We start from the raw sequence: 24560 nt of genomic DNA on the forward strand, positions 1-24560 counted from the left end.
AGCAATCTGAATCCTGTGACGGTCCAGAGGTCACACTTACATATCCTTAGCTGTGTTATAGGGAGTTCAGGTTGCTAATCAACCCTCGCTTACGTTTCATGCCACATTCCTAAAAATCTCTTTCACATTCTTGAAAATGGTTGTTGGCGTCATTCATTTGCATACAATTATTAAGAGCTTCTTACGTGCCAGGCTTTATCCCAAGTGCTTGGATATATCAGTGAACAAAACTGACAAAAATAAGGGCCAACTTCCTATTAGGAGGAGGCAGACAATAGACAAAATAGATAATCAGCGTATTAGCAGGTGATGTAAGTGGTGAGGAGAGACAGGAAGCAGAGCAGGGACAGGGAATGCTGGGGGTGGGGGTCACCATTGTAGACAGATCACGGAGGTAGGAGAGCAGAGCTTTCTTGGGAGAGGAAACAGCAAATGCAAAGCGCTGAAGAGAGGAAGGGCTAACGGGCCTGGAGCCAAGCCAGCAAGGGAAAGGACAGACAGGGGATCCTAGCTTCTACCTTGTATCGCTGACAGCCGCCACCTGGCTTTAATCGAAAACCACAAATCTAGGCAGAGAAACAATAGATGTGTTCTGATGTAAATGGAGCAACCAGTGAGCAATGTAGATGAATCTTCTCACTCAGTAACGTTTACTGAGCACGTATGTGCCAGACACATCCAGCGTCACCACATAGCTCATGGGAGTAGTGCCCCTGCAGCCCTACAGCCCGGCACAGAGTCCCTCCTTTTCCTGCCCTCATGGGACTTAACATCTAGAGGCGAGACAAACATAACGACCAGGGTGAAACTTGTCACACACAGAAAAGGACAGAACACTAAGGCGGTGGTACATCTGTTATAACCTCCTAGGGGTATCAGGGAAGGCTTCCTGGTGGAAGTTATATTTTGGCCAAGAGTAGACCAGTGAATGGGATTGGTCAGAGTGGGTAAAGTGAAGAGTTTCCAGGCCAAGAATGGCGTGTGCATGGACCCAGAGCATGTGGCCCAACAACAGACCTGAAAACATACAGTCTAACGAGAGCAGGAGGAACTAAAGAGGCAGAAAACAAAGAGGAAGTAAAGAGCCTCTGATGAGCGTGAAAGAGGAGAATGAAAACGTTAGCTTAAAATGCAACATTCAAAAAACGAAGATCATGGTTCCATCACTTCATGGCAAACAGAAGGGGGAAAAGTGGAAGCAGTGACAAATTTTATTTTCTTGGGCTCCAAAATCACTGCAGATGGTGACTGCAGCCATGAAATTAAAAGATGATTGCTCCTTGGAAAGAAAGCTATGAGAAACATAGACCGCATATAAATAAGCAGGGATATCACTTTGCTGACAAAAGTCTGCTATGGTTTTTCCAGTAGTCATGTATGGATATGAGAGTTGGACCACAAAGAAGGCTGAAGAATTGATGCTTTTGAACTGTGGTGCTGGAGAAGACTCCTGAGTGTCCCCTGGACAGCAAGGAGATCAAACCAGTCAATCCTAAAGGAAATTAATCCTTAATATTCATTGGAAGGACTGATCCTGAAACTGAAGCTCCAATATTCCAGCCACCTGATGCAAAGACCTGACTCACTGGAAAAGATCCTGATGCTCGGAAAGTTTGAGGGCAGGAGGAGAAGGGGATGACAGAGGATGAGATGGTTGGATGGCATCACTGACTTGATGGACATGAGTTTGAGCAAACTCTGGGAGATAGTGAAGGACAGGGAAGCCTGGTGTGCTGCAGTCCAGTGGGTCACAGAGTCGGACACGACTTAGTGACTAAACAACAACAATGAGAGCAGGGAGGAGAGGCTGAGTATAGAGGATGTGGGAGCTTATAAACCTTTTAAAGGTTAAGGGCAAAGGAAGTGCACTGAAGGCTCTTTAAGTAGGTGACTGGCATAATTCATGTAGGGTTGTAAGAAGCTCAAGAGTCTTATACAGAAATTTAATGTAAAAATAATATATTCGGAGATCTCAGTGTCATCAGTTTCTGAGTAGATGCATGCTAAATACATTATGAAGTGATCTATAGCAGCAGTCCCCAACCTTTTTGGCACCAGAGATTGGTTTCGTGGAAGACAGTTTTTCCAGAGACCGAGGGTGGTGGATGATTTCAGGATGATTCAAGCATTACATTTATTGTGCACTTTATGTCTATTATTATTACATCAGCTCCACCACAGATCCCGGAGGTTGGGGACTCCCTGTTCTATAGGATAGAGAAAGTGGCCAGCGGCAGAGCCAAAACATTTCAGGTGTTTTGTCTCTAAATAGCTGAATAATTATTACAAACGCCCAGATAACTCAAACTTCAAACAACTGTACTAAATACCCTTGTCGGAGCCCAACAGCCTGACGTCCCTGCCCTTCTGCCAGCCACAGAAGAAGATATGTAATACAGGCAGCAGCAGTGCTGACCTTAGCAGGTCCAAACCGACACAGAGCAGTACGGATTAGAAACAGGACAAGTTAACACTGCACATCACTCATCAGCCAAGTTCACAAACAGACGCACGCTCAGTCCACTGATTACGCTCCTAAGGGAGGGATTCAATAACAGATGTGCTGGAATGATGCTAAGCAAACAGCAACTTTGGAAAAATAGGACCCTCTGGCCGATTTTAACCTGGATATATGCTTGTCATATATCATAAATACCATCAAGGAATAAGAATAACAGGGAACCTAATAAATTCACACGAGACTCCCCCACAATAACTAAACACAAGGTTATTAACAGAATATAACGGAAAGGGGAAAAAAGGACGCAAACCTTCAGTGACTGCAGGACCTCACAGTGATACTGTATTTAAACATGTTTCAGTGAATGTCTCTGTGGGTACACGCGGATCCACATAGGGCTCTCGGTAAAGCATCAACTTGTTTTGTGGTGCCGATTCCCTAAGAACCTGATGAGTTTCTTTGAGACAGAAGTAGCCAGCCCAATCTAGCTCAGCTGTACTCAATCTGAGTTGCTCTCCTACATACAAACCCTCACTTCAAAGCCAGGAACATAATGTACAATTTTTTAATGGCTCTAGACCCAGGCACTCAGGCGCTCTGCTCTGCGCCTTACCTCAGTGTAAACACCTAATCAAGATTGCCCGAGCTTCAACAATAGCAGCCAAATGCAATTCGAGAACCACAGGCCTTTGAAGTCCTCCCAGCAAAGGCCGGTTTTCTAGTCCGGGATAATGACATGGCATGATTGCTGTCTTTGTTGTATCTTTTCAGTAGAGAAGCAATTATAGGTCCCAATTTAACAGAATAGACATTACACAGCTTATGATGCTCAAAATGCAATTTCATTTGATCATTTTCTCGATTTGATTGGTATTAATAGAATGGCTCACCAAGGGGAAAAAAAAAGAAATAGCTAGCAGAGGTTGTGTCCCATTCCACTTTCAAAGAGATAATGTAGAAGTATGCTTTATCCACCCGGAGACTCACTGGGGGGATTCACACACCGAGTTCTACCAAAACAGCCTGTGGATGGAAATACTGTACATCTTACATTCTCTGGGGAAGGCAGTGTAGGACAATGCCTGTATATTTTTTCATCTATAAACTTTTTATCAGAGCTCCATTAAGGGACCCCATGGTTGTTTACCAAATAATATCACCAGTGAAAAACCAAATTAACGAAGTCCCCTTTACAAAAGCTAGGGCATCAAATCTCCTCGTGGCAGATCTAGGAATAAACCCAGCTTCTCCCAGGCTCCAGCTTGTCCAAGACATTGCGTGTTTGAGATTGAAAACAGGATTATTTCCTCGCCTGCTTAGGCAGCCTATTTTAGATTCCCCACCCCCCCCCCCGTCCCGACTGTCATTTCTCCTCCCTGACAGAGTTGATCTCTCTTTCAAATGAGTTGTGTTTCTGTTTCACATCACTGGCAGTAAGGGATTGAAGCCTTGGAGAAAACAATGACAAAAGTTGCAAAATCTTAATACTTTTATTGTCATCCCGGGTTTCTGGAAACAGTGAAGGGCTGAGAGATTGAAACACGAGAAAGCGGCTCCTGACCTTGAGCTCTATTATAGCATTTTAACTCCAAACTTCCCATCTTAGCACAAGTTCAACTGTTGCATGGTATCCTGAAGTTTTCCACTTGCACAGTAGGTAATTACTCAAAACCAATTGATTACTTCCATTTGTAATAAAAAAACAAAAACTCCATGATCCAACAGTACATTGTGTTCCTGTGTTAGCAGTGAGAATTCAAACATGAAAAAGGTTTTACTTTCATTTTTTTCCCTTTTTACAGATCAACCTTTTAAACATTGAAACTTTCACACTATTTGAGTTGGGCAGTTGTGATCAGGAGGCATTCAGATAGAGGGCTGCACCCCAAACAAACAAACAAAAAACAAATTGTCTTTCTTGTGCCAGAGAAGCTACCCTGAATAAGGAGTGAGGTTATCATCACTGTCAAACGCTTTGTTGTTCATTCGCTCGGTCATGTCTGACTCTCTGCGACCCCATGGACTGCAGCACATCAGGCTCCCCTGTCCTTCATCTCCCAGTACTTACTCAAACTCATGTCCATTGAGTCAATGATGCCTGCTTACTAGTTAATATTTAACAAGTATTTTTGCCTTTCTGCACTGAATACTAGTCTGCTTGTGTAAGTATGAAGTAAAAGTCAGCCACACAGGGAGAATTTAAATGCAACCATGCAGATCCTAAACCCCAATGCACTTTCTGAAAGACGGATTGAGTTATTCTGTGTTATTTCAAAGGGCAGAGGGATAGAAATTACAAACATATCACTGCTCTTATAAGGAACAGCCTAATAGAATCTGGGCTTCCCTGGTGGCTCTGACAATAAAGAATCTGCCTGCAATTTGGGAGACCCGGGTTCGACCCCTGGATTGAGACAATCCCCTGGAAAGGAAATGGCTTTCCACTCCAGTATTCTTACCTGGGGAATTCCATGGACAGGGGAGCCTGGCGGGCTACAGTCCATGGGGTGGCAAAGGGCCAGACACGACTGAGTGACTAACACTTTCATTCATAGCAGTTAGGTTTCTTGAAGATGGAAAAGATTGCTCATCATTAATGAAACAGAGATTCAGAGATCTAACATTTTATTACTCCAGCGGGTGGTTGGAAGGACTGGATCTCCCACAGCAAGGGACTATTCACAAGCCACCTTACTCTGCCTTCCTCTCTCCATCTATACAAATACTGACAAGCAGATTCTCCCGCCTGTGGAAGGGGCATGTGATTAGGCAGTGAGGGGAGGAAGGTCGACAAGGGATGCATGGAAACACCAGAGGGTGTGCTGGGTTATCTTCAGAATCTCTGCCACCTTTAAGATTGCGGAACTTTAAGTCTGTTCTCTGAAATGCTACCCAGTGGCTAGAATTCCGTATAGCGCAAAGACAACCTAATTTCTCGACTTAAAACAGGTAGCTAAGGGCTTTCCCTGGTGGCTCAGTGGTAAGGAATCTGCCTGCAATTCAAGAGCCACAGGAGACCTGGGTTCCATCCCTGGGTCGGGAAGATCCCCTGGAAGAAGGCATGGCAACCTGCTCCAGTGTTTTGTTTTTTTTTTTCTTTTTATGGTTTTCCTTTTTATTTAATCAAAGACAGTGGATAAATATAAATACAGCTAATTACTTCAGATCATTCTTTATAGTGTATACACACAGGCCAATGAACATAATCTTAAAAGAAACCTGCAGTCAGCAATGAAATGCGTACAGCTTTCCCTTCCCTCGCTCAAAAAAATTTAAAAACACACAGACTTAGAATTGCATCCCTGGTGGCTCAGATGGTAAAGTGTCTGCCTGCAATGCGGGAGACCTGGGTTCAATCCCTGGGTCGGGAATATCCCCTGGAGAAGGAAATGGCAATCTACTCCAGTATTCCTGCCTGGAAAATTCCATGGATTGAGGAGCCTGGTAGGTTACAGTCCATGGGATCTCAAAGAGTCAGACACAACTGAGCAACTTCACTAAAATTGTATCAACACACGCTCTCCTGTGACAAATGATCCAGACATAAATACTAGGTGCAAAGAAACTATATGCTAACATATGTATAACCTTTGTCAGTGAACATCAGAAGCAGCCATAATGATTAATATATATTCAGTTACTGATAACTAGCTGTGCCCTAAAGGACATTATCAAGACAGAAATTGTGCTGCAGAGAAAAGCTATACACAATGAGAAAATAAACTGCAAGATTAAAGCATGCATGTTTAATACTGGGGAAAATCACAGCCCTCCAAAATTTCTCCACATTTCTTATAAAAGCCCTCTGCACTCAACTAAAATTAAAATGATCTTAAAAGGATAATATTCGCAGAGTTTACTTAAGTTGTTTCAGCCACAGAAACTGCATTGGAAACAAATGTTCAGAGTAATTTTCAAAACAAAAACAAAAATCTATGATGACATTCATGATTAAAGGTCTGTGCAAGATACATTGTTCTACGTTCCCAAGGACTAGGGGAAAAAAACCTCGTCAGTTTTTAGTTTGCAGATAATCAAAGGATTTTGTATCCCAGCAGTTCAAATCTTCTGGATCTTTTCACCAACAAGTACTGGATTTTCTTTTCTGATTTTCTCAGCAGCCATCAGTCTTTAATTGTAAGAGCAGTTGTGTACATCTGAGTAATGGTATACACTGCAGTAAACATTTCCACCTGGCATTCAAACCCAGTAAGTCCCACTTTCTTCCTGCACATGAAACAGAGATTCTTTTTCTGTTTTGGTTTTTCAAGAGACTTGGTTTTCTCTTCAGACGGCTGCTATGCTGTTTCTGATACTGCAGTTTGCAGGTCATCTGTTTCCAGTATTGCTTTGTCCATAGATGTACTGTCCACTTGGGGAAGACACTACAGATTCTGATAAAAGTGACTGATGTGATACAGGGCTTGGCTACATGGATGAAGATGTAGCGTCTAGCGCTGACTGAGCTTCTGGGACACTGCCATCTGTGCTCTGGGCTGGTAAAGACTCAGACAGACTAGAGACAGAAAGTACAGGGGGGCTTATTCTACCATCACTATTCTGAACTACTATTTGAAGATGTTCTTTATTGCGCACTGAACACATGCCATTCGTACTAGGGTTTCCATAAAATCTGCAGCCAGCAGAACAAAGCACAGGCACTTGGCTGTGATTAGTTTCTTAAGCCACGTTCCCCTGTTGCCCACCTGGTGACGGCTCGCTCTGCCTGACACGCTGCCCGCTGCCACCGATAGCCACCTCTGAATGGGGACAGGTGAGGCCGCCGAACCCTGCTCACTCCAGGCCCACTGCCACTGGCCCCTCGCTACTCCAGTGTTCTTGCCTGGAGAATTCCATGGACAGAGGAGCCTAGTGGGCTACAGTCCATAGGGTGGCAGAAGAGTAGGACTTGACTTAGCGACTAAACAACACAACAAAATTTGACTTCAAAACACCAATTCTCACATCATCCCTACAAGAGAAAACATTGTTTATTCCTATTTTCCTTGGGAATAATCCAGGTACCTAAGCTACCTGAGATGAATGATTGAAATCAACCATAGGTAAAACGTAACACTGCAGGACCTCTTTCGAGAGTACAGACTAAAATGAATCCAGTTAACATGTTGTCTGTGTTTTACCCCTGCAGATCTCCTACCCCGTCAGAGTAACTGACAAGACGTCTATTCAGAATGCCAGAGAGACTGGAAATGTCGCTATAGACCCTGAAGACAAATGGCATCAAAGAGCCCAACAGCTAAAGGTCACTTGCTAGATTGAATTTTAAGTGTGTTTCAAGAGTTACTGCTGGATCTAAGTGATGGTCTGTGGCTGACATCTTATCACTTAAGGGTTTATTCTTATGCCTGAGAATAGTTACCTACCTTCTGATGGGTAAGACGACTTCTGCCCAGATGGGCCATTACTTGCTCAGACAGCCAACCCTACCCACTTTCCCAAAGTTCTCCTTCCTAGAGGAAAATCATTACATCACTCTGCAGATATTCAGAGGAATGGCCTGGAAGCAATACGGCAGGTCCAAAACACTGTCCGATCCTATACTGTTCCCAAGTCTGTTTCCTGGGGACTTCCCTGGCGGTCTAGTGATTAAGATTCCATGCTTCCATTGCAGGGGGCCTGGGTTTGATCCCTGGTCAGGAAATAAGGTCCCACATGCCACACAGCATGGCAAGATTAAAAAAAAAAAAAAAAAACAGGTCTATTTCCTTTTGGAGTTATCAGTCACATAGTATCCCTATGTGATGGCGGGGGGAGGGGCACAGTCCTTAAAAATGGATGGGAAACCCCAGAGCCTCAATAAACCTTCACTGGCATAACATGACAGCCTATTACCTAGTAATTTAGCATGATGGCATCCCTTTGAGGGCCATGGGTTTACTACTTTGAAATCACAATGTTGTTTCAGGGAAGATTTTCACAAAACTGTCCTCACTGACTGTTTTTCTAGAAGAATCAAGAAAAGGTCTAGCAGCTGATTTCTTCTTGAACCAGTATATAGCGTTATGTGTAGTAGTGATTCTTGGACCTCCCTGGTAGCTCAGACAGTAAAGAAGCCACCTACAATGCAGGAGACCCCAGTTTGATCCCTGGGTTGGGAAGATCCCCTGGAGAAGGGAATGGCAACCCACTCTAGTATTCTTGCCCAGGAAACCTGATGGACAGAGGAGTCTGGCAGGCTACAGTCCATTGGGTCGGAAAGAGTCAGACACGACTAAGCAACAAACGTTTTCAGAAGGAGAAGCCCTTTGAAATCACCCAGCCTACAGAGCCTGTTGACATCATTAGTTAGAATCGTGTTCAAAGGAAAAGCAATAATAAGAATAAAGCGCATTCCTGGGACTTCCCTGGTGATACAGTGGTTAAGGCTCTGTGCTTTCAATGTAGGGGGCATGGGTTCAATCCCTGGTCAGGGAACTACGATCCCACGTGTTAGGTAATTCGGGGGTGGAGGGGTGGGGGGCGGGAAGAAGAAGAAAGCTCATTCCAGTTTCAGAAACATTAGAGAAGAGGGACAGCTCAAATCATCTTTTTTTTTTTCCCCACCACAGTGGCCTCCAGGCTACTTTCAGAGTTGCAGAAAAAGAAATGAACTACAAGGGCCATCCCAGCTGCAAAATGCTACGAATCTAAGATCCTTTATCTCTAGTTAACTTAAATTACTATGGAAAACACACTTGAAGCATGTAAGATTCTCACAACCTCTAGTTTTCACACTTGTCACTATGAAAAATTGGAGGCATCTCAGCCAATGATAAAAGAATCAAGGTAAAATTGGGGTGCTTGATGCATGGCATGACCCTAGGCAGAGACAACAAAAAACTTTGTAAGAAAAAAATCAGAAGAAAGCTGTTTCATCTCTGAGTGCCCTAGACTTACTTGGTTCTAACCCACTCCTGAGTGAAGACAGTAAGAAGAGAAACATCTAAAGATTGTTGGACCCAGAAAGATGGCTACACAGAGCGGCCCAAGGAATGTTTCCCTTTATTTAGAAAGGATTTCCTAGCTGCCTGCTGCACCCAACACACTGACTGGATACTCAATGTACAAACCTCCAGGCTGCCTTCCTTATTTTTTTCCCTTTGGCCCCACAGCATATGGGATCTTAGTACCCCGACCAGGGACTGAACCCATGCACCATGAATTCAAACTGCAGTGTCTTAACCACTGGGCTGCCAGGAAGGTCCCCAGGATGCCTGCCTTTCTTCTCTCCAATTACCCAGCTCCACTGCCTTTGCTCTGGTTCCCCTCCTCCTGCCTCTCCCACCGCATCCTGTCATGCCTGTGGTCAGGACCACTCCTCCAGGGTTTACCCCGTTTGACCTTTGTCCCATTAGCTGCTGTCTGTGTTTCTTTTGTACCAGCTACTCTCTAAGTTCCTTGATAATTCCCGTAATTTTGTATGAATTTTCCTCTCCACTTCCTAGGACATTGCTTTGCCCAAAGCTGATACTTGATATTTAATGGTGTACTCAGTCACTCAGTCATATATGACTCTTTGCCACCCCATGGACTGTAGCCCACCAGGCTCCCCTGTCCATGGGATTTTCCAGGCAAGAATACCGGAGTGGGTTGCTATTTCCTTCTCCAGGGGATCTTCCTGACCCAGGGATCGAACCCACATCACTTGCGTCTCCCGCATTGGCAGGTGGATCTCTTACCACTGTGCCACCCAGGAAGCCCAGTGGTGGATTAGAAAACCATTTATAGGTCATTTACTGAATCTTAAGTGAAAATAGGCCTCATTTGAAATCTGTTTCTTAAAAGGTGACTTTCAAAGAATCTACACATCCTTTAATAAACATACTCTAACCATGAGCAACTCTTACTATCATAGAGATACCTCTATGTGAAATCAAAATAATTCAGACAATAAATAATTATTGAATACCTACTATGTTCCAACCAGCAGCTTTTAGGTGCCTGGCCCCAAAGATATAGGTTTTTTAAAACTCTTCAGAAAAAAATAGAAATAAAACTTAACAAAAGACCCTTTTAAAAATGGTTCCTACCCTTAAGGAGCTCAAAACAGTTATGTAGTCATCAGAATTCAGTGATATGAAAGTCAGCATAAAATGCAGTATAACTAAAAGAGCACCTAATTCTGCCCTAAAAAGATGGGAAAAGCCTCTCGAAAAGGCATGGCATCTAAGCTGACCCTGGAAAGTGAAACTGAAAGTGAAGTCGCTTAGTCGTGTCCGACTTTTTGTGACCCCATGGACTGTAGCCTACCAGGCTCCTCAGTCCGTGGGATTTTCCAGGCAAGAGTACTGGACTGGATTGCCATTTCCTTCTCCAGGGGAACTTCCCAACCCAGGGATTGAACCCAGGTCTCCCGCATTGTAGACAGACGCTTTACCCTCTGAGCCATGCCAAGCAGACAGATGAGAGCAGAGGAATGAAAGTGGGGGGAGTCTAGTCTGCCCTAAGAGTTTTGCCTGGAGTTCAGTGACTAAAGGGGAAAGGTGTGAGGAGGGGACAGAGGCTGGGCAGGCTAGCCGGGGGCCAGGAAAGGCTCTCTATGTCAATTAAAAGATTTTTGGCAACTAAACACTTGTGCCACAACTACTGAGCCTGTGCTCCTGAGCCCAGGAGCTGCAGCTACTGACGCCTGAACTTCTACAGCCTGTGCTTCTCAGCAAGAGAAGCCACCACAGTGAGAAGCCTGTGCACCTGTGCCACGAAAAGGGAGGAATGTATCCAACTCACAGATGCAAGTCTCAAATGATTCAGACCAACTAAGTGATGATGGGACCAGCAATAACAGTTTAAATGACAGAATGTGTACTTGTGTGTCTGTCTACATATGGAGAGTGAGTGACCCACAGAGAGAGAGAATGATGAAACGTGCCAAAATGTTAAAAAGTGAATCAGTGAAGATATCTAGGGGTTCTCTGTGCTATTCTTGCCATTTTTTTCTGTAAGTTTGAAATAATAGTGTAAGTGTGAAAAAACAGAAAGTTAAAGAAAGTGGTACCATAGGATTTAGCAACTAAGAGGTGGTTGGTGGCCTGAGCAGAGCAGTTTCCCTGGGGCGGTGAGAGTAAGGGTCCACGTGCAGTGTACAGGGGTCAGGATGACAGCAGGGAAGATGAAGACCAACCTGCAGTTTAAGATGCTTGGCGATGGATTACAAGATGAGATGTTTGGGGATTTTTTTGTTTGTTTTTTAATTTTTACTGGAGTAGTTGCTTTTTCAATATTATAGACAACTTTGCCGACAAAGGTCCGTATAGTCAAAGCTCTGGCTTTTCCAGTAGTCATGTACAGATGTGAGAGTCGGACCATAAAGAAGGCTTAGCACTGAAGAATTGATTCTTTTGAATTATGGTGCCGGAGAAGACTCTTGAGAGTCCCTTGGACTACAAGATCAAACCAGTCAATCCTAAAGAATCAACCCTGAATATTCATTGGTAGGACTGATGCTGAAGCTCCAGTACTCTGGCCACCTGTTACGAAGAGCTGACTCATCGGAAAAGACACTGATGCTGGGAAAGATTGAAGGCAAAAGGAGAAGAGGGCAGCAGAGGATGAAACGTTTAGGTAACATCACCAACTCAATGGACATGTCTGAGCAAACTCCGGGAGATAGTGAAGGACAAGGAAGCCTGGCATGCTACAGTCCATGGGGTCGCAGAGTCGGGCTTGACTTAGTGACTGACCAACAACAATAGTTACTGTACAATATTGTGTTAGCTCCTGCTGCACAGCAAAGTGAATCAGCTATTGTGTACATGTATCCCCTTCTTGGGGGGATTTCCTCCCCATTTAGGTTACCCCAGAGCACGGAGTAGAGTTCCCTGTGCTATACAGTAGGTTCTCAAAAAGAATCATCTGTTTTCTAGATAGTAGTATATGCGTCAATCCCAATCTATCCCCCACCCCCACTGAAGAGATGAAGTTTAACCAGAGAATGAGGTCAAGTAAGGAATTGTTTCTTTTTTTTTTTCTTTCTTTCTTAATAGAAGAGCTTTAAACATTTACTTGCTTGCTTCCCTGGTGGCTTTACAAGGTCTTTACCAGATGGTAAAGAATATGCCCACAATTCAGGAGACCTGGGTTTGATTCCTGGGTTGGGAAGGTCCCCTGAAGAAGGGAACGGCTACCCACTCCAGTATTCTTGCATGGAGAATTCCATGTACAGAGGAGCCTGGCAGGCTATAGTCTATGGGGTCGCAAAGAGCTGGACACAACTGAGTGACTAACACTTTCACATGCTAGAAAGGATAAGAAACTAGAGATATAGGAACAGAAAAAGAAAGGTGATATGCTGGAAACAAGGTCCCTGAGACCATTTAAGCCTGTGTATTTTCACTTTAAAAATGAGATGGTCATTCTCATTATTTTCTGTATAAGGCCTTACCCATGCTTGACATCTTTATCTTGAGTAATCCATCGTCCTTTACCTGTCCATGAGGTTCTATCACCCTGAATTGTTTTGTGCTCTCCTGTGAATCTTTTCCAGATCCCATTTCTGTTGTGTACTCAGAAATGTACAGAATACTTAGCCAAGAGTCGGAGCCCAGGGGGCCAGTGTAAGAGGGCACACTTTCACCTGCAGAAGAACCTTCCCAGGAGAGAAGCATGTGGTCAAAAGGAAAAGACGAACGTTCCCCGGTTAAGGAAGGCTTCAAAGGGATGAAATAGGATGTTTTCCTTCTTCTCTCTAAAATAAAATAACTCTTGCCTCTCTAGATAAGAAATGACGGTGTGAAAGATATGTAGCATCTTTGACTTGTTAACGTCAAAGTTCTCGTAATCCCACCCTAAGTTATCTCTCCACCTTTCCAAAGAGCTATTCATCGGGTTTTGCCTCCAATGCTTTCAGCAGAATTATGATGCATTTATTCATCCAAACACAAAAAATTAGAGCCAGTTAATGTCTTCTCTAAATTTTATTAATATTATTGGATGGAATGTATAACCCAGACTCAAAGAATATGTGTTTTGTTGTTAAGAAACACAGCACACTTGGAGAACAGATGTAGAGAATGGACCTGTGGCCACAGTGGGGGAAGGAGAGGGTGGAACAAATTGAGAAAGTAGCACTGACATTTACAGACTACCCTGTGTAAAGTAGACAGCTAGTGGGAAGCTACTACAGAGCACAGGGAGCCCAGCCTGGTGCTCTGTGATGACCGAGAGGGGCAGGATGAGGGGTGGGTGGGAGGGAGGCGACATACATATGTATAGTTATGATTGATTTGCGATGTTGTACAGCAGAAACCAACACAACATTGTAAAGCAATTATCCTCCAATTAAAAATCAAATAATAAAAAAGACAACACAAACTTCAGAGCTAATCTTGGAGTCCAGGCATAGCCCTCAGGACTCTCGGGTTGATCAGGGTGGTTAAGAATAAGAATGGCTTTTGTTTTAAAGCAGATGAACATTCCGTTTTTGCTGAGATCGAAGTGTGCATTCTCCCCTCTGCTTATGTCATGTAAACCGGAAAGTCATGAAAAAGAGTCAGCTGCTGCCCTTCTCAGGGTTGGTGGCAAACTTCCCTTGGATGGCACAATACGGAGGAGCATTAAAAACTGAGTACAGATCTTACTAAGAAGCTATCATCCTAGCATCAGGCATCAGGAGACTCTGGTGCTAATGTCCCAGCCACAGGACTCTGCTGTGTGTGTGCTGGAAAAACCTACTGCCATTAAGCAGTTATTCTGAGTGCATGTAGTCTGGACTGATTGTGAGTGTTGCTAACAAAAGAATCCCAGGGAGAGGGGGATGCAGTAGAGGATTTCAGTGCTGATGGAGATTAAATAGCCTGAGAATGGCTTTGTATATTAACTTCAGGGAACTCAGGTCTTGCCCTAAAGAGTGACACCTGATGCCTCAATTGTAGGTAATACATCTTTAGTAAACCTCAGATTTCAAGTAGGCTGCTCGGAAGGTGAGACAAATCACATCCAGCCCATAAATGTCTTTCTTTACGGAGACTGAAATGCCATCCCTGGGTACTCACATTTACGTGAATAGCAGATTTAACACTTGAGACAATTGAAGTTTCTCACGAAATGATGAGTCCTTGGCCTTATTGACAAAGCGCCCCGTGAAGAGCACTGCTGTCGTCTGAATTGTCAGCAGAAAAGGTATAACGTGATTAAGACCAAGTGGTAAGCCAAGACTTCGGGTCTGGTACTCATTGGTGGAATGACTTCGGGTCATTTCTCATTGGTGGAAATGAGAGAGAGAACTGGACCAAGCACAGTCAGATGGTAGCAGAAGAAGAACTCCTGGTCACTTATTTTTCCAGCAGTTAAAAAGCTGAACAAACATGGATGGACCTAGAGATTAGCATACTAAGTGAAGTCAGGAAGACAGATACCATCTGATACCAGTCACATGTGGAATTTAAAATATGTCACAAATGAACTAATCTATGAAACAGAAACAGACTCACAGACACAGAGAACAGACTTGAGGTTGCCAAGAGGGAGGAGGAGTGGAGGGATGGCTGGGCAATCTGGGATTAGCAGATGCAAACTGTCATAGATAGGATGGATAAACAGCAAGATCTTACACTGTCTAGTACAGGTAACTATATTCTTGTGATAAACCAGAATGGAAAAGGATATTTAAAAGCATGTACACACACACAAAAAAAAAACACACACACACAAAAAAGGCATGTACATATGTATATGAGTCATTTTGCTGTACAGCAGAAATTGACACAACATTAAAAGTCAACAAAAAAGGCTAAACAAATACTGAAAAGAATAACATCAGCATCAGTAAATATCTATAGATCATCGCAAAAGTGGATCTTTCTTGACCTTCAAGAACAGTGATAATAGCCATAAAAAGAGCCACTGTGTTTCATGAACACACCTGTAAGAGTCAAAATAATTTTCTTCTGGATGCATTACAAGCAAGGATGCTCTTAGGCTGTGCACTGGCAGAGCCTTCTTGCCCACATTGTGTCCATGCAGCTCAGTATACTGCATGGAAGGAAGGACCCTTTCAACTGAAATACAGAGAAGGAAGTTTTTCTTTTTTGGACACTGCAGGTAAAAACTTTAAGGAGCTAATCAGAACAATCTTCCAGAAAGTTCAAAATCTAAGGAGAACGTACTCTAAATTTCAAATTATAAGTCACTCTTACATGAAAATCTGATATAAGAATATTATATATTACTATTTTAAATTCAAAAATCTCAACCTTATTATAATGAGATATCATGAGAAATAGAATGGCACTAAATGATATTATACAAGAGTAGTATTATACAGTAGTAGTATATTTTACAGGAGTCTTGGCAATTATATCAAAAAAGTGAAATATCCCTAAAACAATTTGAGCAAAAACATGATTTATTCATTTCAAGGTTTTTTTTTCTTGAACAATCTGTGTAATTTGCGCTTTTTCCATTAACCTTGCATAGATACAGGCCACAGAGGCTTTTTATATGTGTGTTCAGATGGGAAGAAATATGTTGCAGTTACACAGCACATGGGGGCATATGGTTCTCTGACTGTTTTCAGTAAGCATATAATCATTCTTTCCAGAGGCCTCTTAACTCAGCTAGTTTTTCACAAAGTAATGAGTGCTTTATTCCTTGGGAAATATGTCTAAATGGCTTAGTGCAATATAGTTACATAGTGTATCTATTATACCAGGAGTACATTGTGTTGTTACAAGACTTTGGAAAGCATAAAGACTGTTCTGAAATTGAAATATTTCCCCCAGATGTTTGATTGCCTAAGTACAGGCTATATTAAGGAACAGAAGCAAAACAACCCTTGTGGTTTCACAGATGTCCCATCACCATGCAGACTCTTTTATAATCCTCTGAATAAAATCTAATTTGTTTCATCTGGTGAAGAGGTCATTTCTGGCTTCTGACCTATATGACTAAGATCTGATAATGTGAATTGTATTTCATACTAAACTTGTATTTAGTGGGTAAAGTAAATCGTTGATGTTCTTTCTGGTTGAGATTTTTAATATTTTTCTTAGTTAAGACAAATGTGCGTATTTTGACGCTGATTTGCACTTCCTCTGTATGCAGCTCTTTAGAGAAAAAGCTGCTTTCTCCCCCTATGTGGTAATACTTCATTTTACAACATTTTAAGTCAAAGACTTGCCCTTAATATAATGCCCTTTCTAAGCTATTTTTTTTTCTAGAAATTGCCAAGAGGAAGCGCTCAGCTAATCACCCTCTCATTACCTGAAATGAGGAAAGCCCCCTGTGTTCTCTTTATCTCCTTTCAATCCCATGATCACCTTTCTAGAAGTCTCAAAACTCCCAGTTTGAGAAACACTAAAATTTTTGTCTTTTAACTTTACTTTAAATTCAGTCTTTTAACTTTACATTAACAAAAAATATCTTTTTAGGATTACCAAGAACACTGGTCTCAATATGAACATGAAAAGTCAAGCAGTGGACCCAGAGGTCAATCTTCGGAAACAACCAATGGCCAGCAACCTTCCAGAAAACCAGCCAAGCACAAGATTCGAAAACAGCGTAGACACCAGCATGGCCCAAAGTCTTTGGTGACTGAAGAGCTGGTTGTCAGTCAAGGAAACCAGAATAACACTCCCAGACATCAGCAAAACCCAAATAAGCCTATTGATACTGAAGTAACACAGGAAACAGTTGTGATTATGAATGCCACCAACGATGATTTACAATACTCAAGTGTACTGAGAAGCCAGGATCCCACAGTAACCACCAATCAATTTTCTCCACTACACCAGGTTTCTGACAAAGTATTATATAAAAATCCTGCCAGGTATTACCCAGTGATGAACGCTAATAGAGAAAGAGGACACAACGACCAAGAAGAGAAAAGGTTTTCCTACCAGCAGCTACACATCGACACTCTATCCGATATGCACTTGAACTATCTTCATGAACTTAACAAGAAACACCCATCCGGTAGCCAGAAAGGCTCTCAGTCTGTTTCTAACATAAACAGGCAAGCATCAACCGAAAAGAAGAAGCAACCCCAACTGGCTTATACAGAGACAAAGTATAAGAACTTAGAAATATTATGGTAAGAATTCCCTGTTCTCAGGTGGTTTTCTGGAGAAATGAGAGGCTAGAAGAGGGAAGGATGGGATGCTGGACAGAGGGGTGGGTTCATGACAGTGGTCAGGCAAGAGGAGAAATTCACCTAACGGCGTCCTTAGCTCTGGCCTTCTACCTAAAATAGTCCACTTTTCATGTATTTATTTTCTTCTTCCCTGTCTCTAGCTTTTCCACTGTAGTTAAACCAGAGACTAGCGGGGAGAAGGACAGAGGGACCCTATCAAAAAAGATACAGTTAAAAAAAAAAGATACAGTATATCTTGAGAACTGCAAGTAATATTTGGAGGAAACAAATTATCTCCAACCCTGTAATGGTCAATCTTAAGAAAATAATCTAAAATGCAGAAAAAATTATGTATGTGCAAAAATATCACCATTTACAGAAATGACAATAATTGAATAAAGAAATGTTTAAGTAAATTATATTAAATATCATGGAATTATTTAAATGGGCTTCCTTGGTAGCTCAGACTGTAAAGATTTCACCTTCATTTTCCTCTGGGGAAGGGAATAGCTACCCACTCCAGTATTCTTGCCTGAAGAATCCCATGCACAGAGGAGCCTCGCATGCTACAGTCCACAGGGTTGCAAAGAGTCAGACATGACTTAGTGACTGAAAAACAATACACCCTTTAAAATTATGCTTCTATAGGGAGAAAATGTTGTTATTGTTGTTTAGCTGCTAAGTCATGTCTGACTCTTGGCGACCCCCATGGACTATGGCCCACCAGGCTTCTCTGTTCATGGGATTCTCCAGGCAAGAATACTGGAGTTGGGCAGCCATTTCCTCCTCCAGGGGATCTTCCCCACTCAGGGATCAAACTCTTATCTCCTGCATTGCCAGATGGATTCTTTACCACTGAGTCACCTGGGAAGTCCTTATAGAGAGAAAATAGTGAGGTACAAAATTTTACCTAAAAGAGTATGAGCTTCACATATGTGTTGAAATGTACACAGAAGATGGAAAATCATCCAAAACATCAATAATGTTTTCCTCTGGCAAAAGAGTTTGGGATTATTTTTAATTTCTTCTTTATATATTCTGAGCTGTCCAAATTCCCTACAATGTATATGCATTACTTCTGTAATTAGAGAAATGAAAAGTTATTTTTAAAATCAAGGGGGATTTCTTGATGCCATTCAATCAAATGTATTTATTACACGCCTGATACAACTGAATATAGGACTGAAATGTTATAGAAGATACAAAAGTAGTATGATGCATGGGAACCCTCAAGGAGCTTATTTTCAAAGTAGAGAGACAATTTTAACACGTATGAATTAATCAGCAGACATTTCAGTGCTCCACTTGGAGGTGTGGAATGTACATTTAACAAGATTTAGAATTCACTTCCTAGAAGAGATAGTGATAGATAGATAGCAGGCATTTTTGTCTTTTTTTCCCCGACTTTAGAGGGAGTGCTTCTAACATTTTGCCATTAAAAATATTTAATTTTTAGTACTTAGGGAGATATAGAGGAAACGTCCTATTTTTTTGCAAAAATCTATCATAAATAGATGCTTAATGTTATCAAATACTTTTTCTGCATCAATTGAAAATTTTTCTCCTTTAATTCTTTAATGTGGCTAAATGTATTAACAGATTTTCTACCCTTCCACCAACCTTTTACTCCTAGGACAATCCCACCTTGTCATACTATTTTAATAAACTGCTTGATTTGATTTGTTAATGCTATTTAGGATTTAACATTCACATGTAGGAAGTGAGACTGGCTTAAAATTCTCCAATCTGTCACTGGCCTTGTCTGGATGTGTTATCAATTATACTAAGATTATACCAGCCTTAGAATAATTCCCTCATTTCACATCCTCTGGGATACACAATTGGAACTGTCCCTTGAAAGTTACATAGAATTTTTCAGTAAATCTATTTAGTTCGCATGTGTTTTTTTGTTTGGCCTTTCTTTTGTTGTTGTTTGTGGGCAGATTTTAAACTTTAGACTACTTATATTTTTTGTGATACTCAAATCTTATTTCCACTATCTTAATTTGTCCTAACCACCCTACTTTTTTCTCATATCTTTAAAAAAAAAATATTATCTATTAAACTGATAGAACTTTATTACCTTTCCCCTCTACTGATTTAGAAATGCATATTTTCTTTCTATTCTTTTTTTTTAACTTACATACTTAACTAGTCTAGTGTTAAATTAATATTTCTATTATCCTGCAGACATGTTCAAAATCATTGGATTGTTCTAATCCAGTCACCCTTTGTGTCATACATACTCTTCTCATTCAGCATCTTATATCTCCTAATTGCTGTTTTATTATTGTTGGATAGAGTCCATGCTGTTTTAGATTTAACTGATTGTTTGTTAATATCTTTGCTTTCCATCTTTCTCCCATTTCACTCTTCCTTCTTCAAGTAGATCCTTCAGAAGTTCTTTCAGCAAGTACATTTCACTGGTAAACTTACCTGAAATTCCTTTACTTTATTCTCTTAAATTACTGTTTAACTCGGTAAAGAATTACACTCTTTGAAAAACACTGTTTCTCTATTTCCTGGCTTCTGTATTTCTTTGAAAAGACTTTTATCAATGTATTTATCATTCTTTTTGTCTTTTATTCTCTTGTTGGTTTTGCGGTCTCTCCTTTGCTTTTTGTGTTTTCAAGCTTCACTATGATATATTTAGTTTGAAATTTATAATCTTGCTTGTGACTTTTCTGGGCTTCCTAAATCTGAAGGTTCATCTTTTTCATAAATTCTGGAAAATCATCACATATCTTCCCTTTGAATAGTATGTTTCCCAAATTTGCTCTATTTTCCCTTCAGGAACACACAATAGATATATATTTGATCCTCTTATTCTAGACTCCATGTCTTTTTAACTGTTTCTTATTTCCCATCTCATATCTCTCTGTGCTTCTTTCTGAGAAATTTCCTGTTTATAAGTCTCTGGCTGTGTCCAATATGGTCTTTAACGTGTCCATTGGTTGTAAATTTCAGTGATGGTGCTTTTCATGTCTAGAACTTCTGTATGGTTCTGATTAAAACCTTCCTGTTGCTTTTTCAGAATATATCTCTCAGAGTTTTTATTTCTTATTTCATGTCTTTAATCATTATACACATGCTTGCTTACAAATGCTTTCTAATATTCAGTTATCCTAAATTCTTAGAAATCTACTACTGCTTTGTATGTGAGTTTGCATGTGTGTCTGGACTGTCTTATTTGGTAGGTTATTTCCTTACATGTTCTAAAATTTTGGATTGTGAACTTATGTGTAACCACCTTATCTGTAGACACCTAGGCAGGTTTGGGTGGGGATGTATCCTTCCAGAGAACTTTTATTTCATACTCTTTTCCACTGTAATTTATTACAGGATACTGAATATAGTCACCTATGATATACAATGCTGTTTATACATTCTGTATACAGTAGTTTGGGCCTTCCCTAGTGGCTTAGATGGTAAAGAACCTGCCTGGAATATGGGAGACCCAGGTTCAATCCCTGAGTTGGGAAGATCCCCTGGAGAAGGAAATGGCAACCGTCTCCAGCATTGTTGCTATGGACAGAGGAGCCTGGCAGGCTACAGTTCATGGGGTTGCAAAGAGTCAGACATGACTGAGTACAACTAACACATATAATAGTTTGCATCTGCTAGTCCCAAACTCCCAGTCCAAGCCTCCCCCAACCCCTTGGCAACCACAAGTCTGTCCTCTCTGTCTGTGGGTCTGTTCCTGTTTCATAGATAAGTTCATTTGTGTCGTATTTTAGATTCCACATATAAGTGATATGGTATTTGTCTCTCTCTTTCTGACTTACTTCATTTAGTATGATAACCTCCAGGTCCATCCACGTAGCTGCAAATGGCATTCTTTCATTCTTTTCCATGGCTGAGTAATATTCCATTGTGTGTATGCACCATACCTTATTTATCTGTTGATGGGCATTTAGGTTGTTTCCATGTCTTGGCTACTGTAAATACTGCTTCTATAAACATAGGGATGCATAGTTATCTTTTCAAATTATACTTTTGTCTGGAGATATGCCCAGGAGTGGAATTGCTGTGTCATATGGCAACTTTATATTCAGTTTTTTGAGCAATCTCTGTACTGTTCTCCATAGTGGCTGTACCAATGTACATTCCCACCAACAGTGTAGGAGGCTTCCCTTTTCTCCACACCCTCTCCAGCCTTTCTTATTTGTAGACTTTTTAATGATGGCCTTTCTGACTGATGTAAGGTAGTGGCTCATTGTCGTTTTGATTTGCATTTTTCCAGAGAACTTTAGTATCTGCTTCTGCCACCTACAGAGGTATCCTTCCTCCAGTATCATTTTTATGTTAATTTCTTGGTGTTGGAGTTCCATGGTTATGTAGGTAAGGTAAATTTGAACCCCAAATATTGCCCCAAATTCCCAGGGAATTTTTTTCCCCCCTAGTTCAGAGCCTAGACAAAGATAGTGTTGCTCTGTTGTTTCTCAAGGCTGGTGAATGAGTTTTTTACTAATCTGCCTTTTTATTGAGGCTGTATCTCTTCAGGGCTTCCCTGGTGGCTCAGATAGTAAAAAATCTGCCTGCAATGCAGGAGACCTGGGTTCGAGCCCTTGGTCGCAAAGATCCCCTGGAGAATGGGATCTTCAAGGGTAAGAGCCTTAGTGTAGGTATCTCACTTCTGATTCCCTGCCCCACACAAGGCCAAGGTCTGACATATCTAACCCCAGTGTTAAATGGTAAAATGCAAGCACTTAGGTTCAAAATCCCCTCCAAGAGAGCTATAGCTTCAGCTCATCCAAAATCTGCTTTAGTTTTAGTTCCTGTTTAGTTTGTGGTCTTTGAAGATTCCCCATCTCTCTTACAAATTATACAATTAAAAGGATATTTATTTAATTTAATACACCACATCCAGATATTTTGTGGTGGGAAGGCCTTTGATTTTTCAGAATGGTGTTGTTTCCATTCTGAATGCAGTAAATGAAAGTTCTAAGTAAGAGCTAGAATATCGTAAAGAAAAAAATAGGACAATATGGATAATAATATAATTATGAAAAGATTAAACTAAAGGACATTAATTTGATTGTCATGCATGTTAAGTCCAGTCCACTTCAGTCAAGTCCTACCCTTTGCAACCCCATGGACTATAGCCCACCAGGCTCCTCTGTCCATGGGATTCTCCAAGCAAGAATACCGGACTGGGTTGCCACTTCCTCCTCCAGGGGATCTTCCCAATCCAAGGATGGAACCTGCGTCTCTTATGTCTCCTGCATTGGTGGTGGGTTCTTTGGGAGTGGTAAATACAGTAAATCAATGGTTCATGAAGACTTTTATGCTAAGTCTTATGTATCTACATTTTAACAGATTTGTGCTTTTTTTGTTTTTCCTTTAAGGAAATTCCATTCCTCCTCTGAGGAACAACCTGCTAAGGCTTCCCCAGATTCCCGGCTCTCCCAGATAATGGAGCAGCATCAGCAAGCCCTGCTGCAGCTTACAGAGGTGCAGCCCCACGAAGGGGCCTCACCCGGCCTCACCCTTCCACCCATACTGCCAAGGGTGGAGAGTGAATCCCAACTCAGTTCAGAGAGAAGCCAAAGAAACCAAGTGAAAATCAGCCGCAGCAATTCTGAAAGCTATCTGTTTCAACTGGAAAAGGGGAAAAAGCATAGGAAAAGAAGCAGCATTAAGGTAATAACAGCATCTTACTTAACCTTCCATTTTGATAATACGCATGGTCCTTGACTTTCATTCCCCTTATCATAGGCCTGGAATAGGGATGCTCCTCTTCCTCCTCTTTCTCTTCTTCCTGCCCCAGTCCCCTAAGAACTCTTCCCTTGACTCTCATCTCAACCTCAGCTCCTGCAGTAAAACACCCAGGACAGCCAATGACTGCACTTTTCTTCTGAAATGTTTGCTTTACTGAGTTCTGTGTTTACTATAACTCGATACTATCTATAAGATTCATCATGGGGTGCAGGGTGGGGTGGGAGCGGGGTTCAAGAGGGAGGGGACATATGTATACCTTTGGCTGATTTATGTTGATGTATGGCAGAGACCAATATAACACTGTAAAGCAATTAGCCTCCAATGAAAATATTTTTAAAACAACAAAAACATTCACCATCATTAGCACCTTTGTGCACTGAAGTCTTCCCCATCGGGTCTGCTTTGCTAAATAAAGGAAATGGGGGTGGGAGGCAAAAAAGGAAGGTTTCCAGGAAGAAATGAAGGAGTCTTTTTATGTCCTTTATGTTTCTCCACTGTTCCAAATAAAAACTCCTCAGGAGAGACCACTTGTTTTCTAGTGTCAAATAGTAAGGGAAAAAGCTGGAAAATGCTTTAAGGGGCAACAGGGAAAGACCTGGTTGGAAGATGGGCCCTCCCAGGAACAGACTCTGAAGTGGAGATTTATGAGCTGGAGCCCTCCTCCAGAACCACCCCTGGGAGGGAGGGAGCAGGCAGGGCCGGGCGAGGGAGAGGCGGCAGCTTTGAGGCTGAAAATGGAAGCTTCAGCCAAGCCCACGAGGGTTCTGAAGCTGGGATGGCCCTTCAGAGGCAAGGCACCAGCTGTTCCCTGTCACGGATCAGCCACTGGCTGTTGCCCGTCTGTGGGGAAGGGTAGTAACTTTGGGCACGGCTCCTGTGGGCTACTACTTTGTTACTTTGGTAGTAACTTTGGGCTACTCCATCTGGGTGAGGGCAGTTCTCAGGGAGGGACTCGACTGTGAGCCACGGAACACGACACTCAGCAGCTGGGGGCACAAGAGTCTGGGTCCAGGGGAACGTCCACTCTCAGGCAGATTTAGGGAGCCATCCTCAGTTCAACTCAACACATAGGTTGAGGACATATGTGTCCTTCCAGGACCCGGAGTCAGGTGCTGGGGGATGTATAGTGAATGAGCAGCAGGAGTGGACAATTACCTGGAACTGGGGAAGGCATGCAGGCACGTGGCTTCAGTATCATATTGAAATAAAAAAGAGAGATGCAGGGTGAACACGGAGCACCAAGGGGGCACACATCCCCACCTGGGGGTCATGCAGAGTTTCACGGGTGATCGTGAGTTGTCTCAGAGGACG

The 24560-nt window shown here is 42.0% G+C and overlaps 1 protein-coding gene and 1 pseudogene across 1 annotated transcript in view; one reads left to right on the forward strand and one right to left on the reverse strand.

Moving 5' to 3' along the window:
• Positions 1 to 24560, forward strand: part of LOC104981417 (chromosome unknown open reading frame, human C11orf63) — an 80302-nt gene that overhangs the window by 40503 nt on the left and 15239 nt on the right. Inside the window, exons 4-6 of the mRNA XM_010830506.1 lie at positions 7611 to 7724; positions 16828 to 17489; positions 22877 to 23171. Coding sequence (XP_010828808.1) covers positions 7611 to 7724; positions 16828 to 17489; positions 22877 to 23171 — 1071 coding nt within the window. The remainder of the gene's footprint in view (positions 1 to 7610; positions 7725 to 16827; positions 17490 to 22876; positions 23172 to 24560) is intronic.
• LOC104981476 lies at positions 6521 to 7431 on the reverse strand (annotated as a pseudogene).

This window comes from Bison bison, unplaced genomic scaffold, assembly GCF_000754665.1.
Source record: "Bison bison bison isolate TAMUID 2011002044 unplaced genomic scaffold, Bison_UMD1.0 scf7180017864518, whole genome shotgun sequence".
NCBI lineage: Eukaryota > Metazoa > Chordata > Mammalia > Artiodactyla > Bovidae > Bison > Bison bison.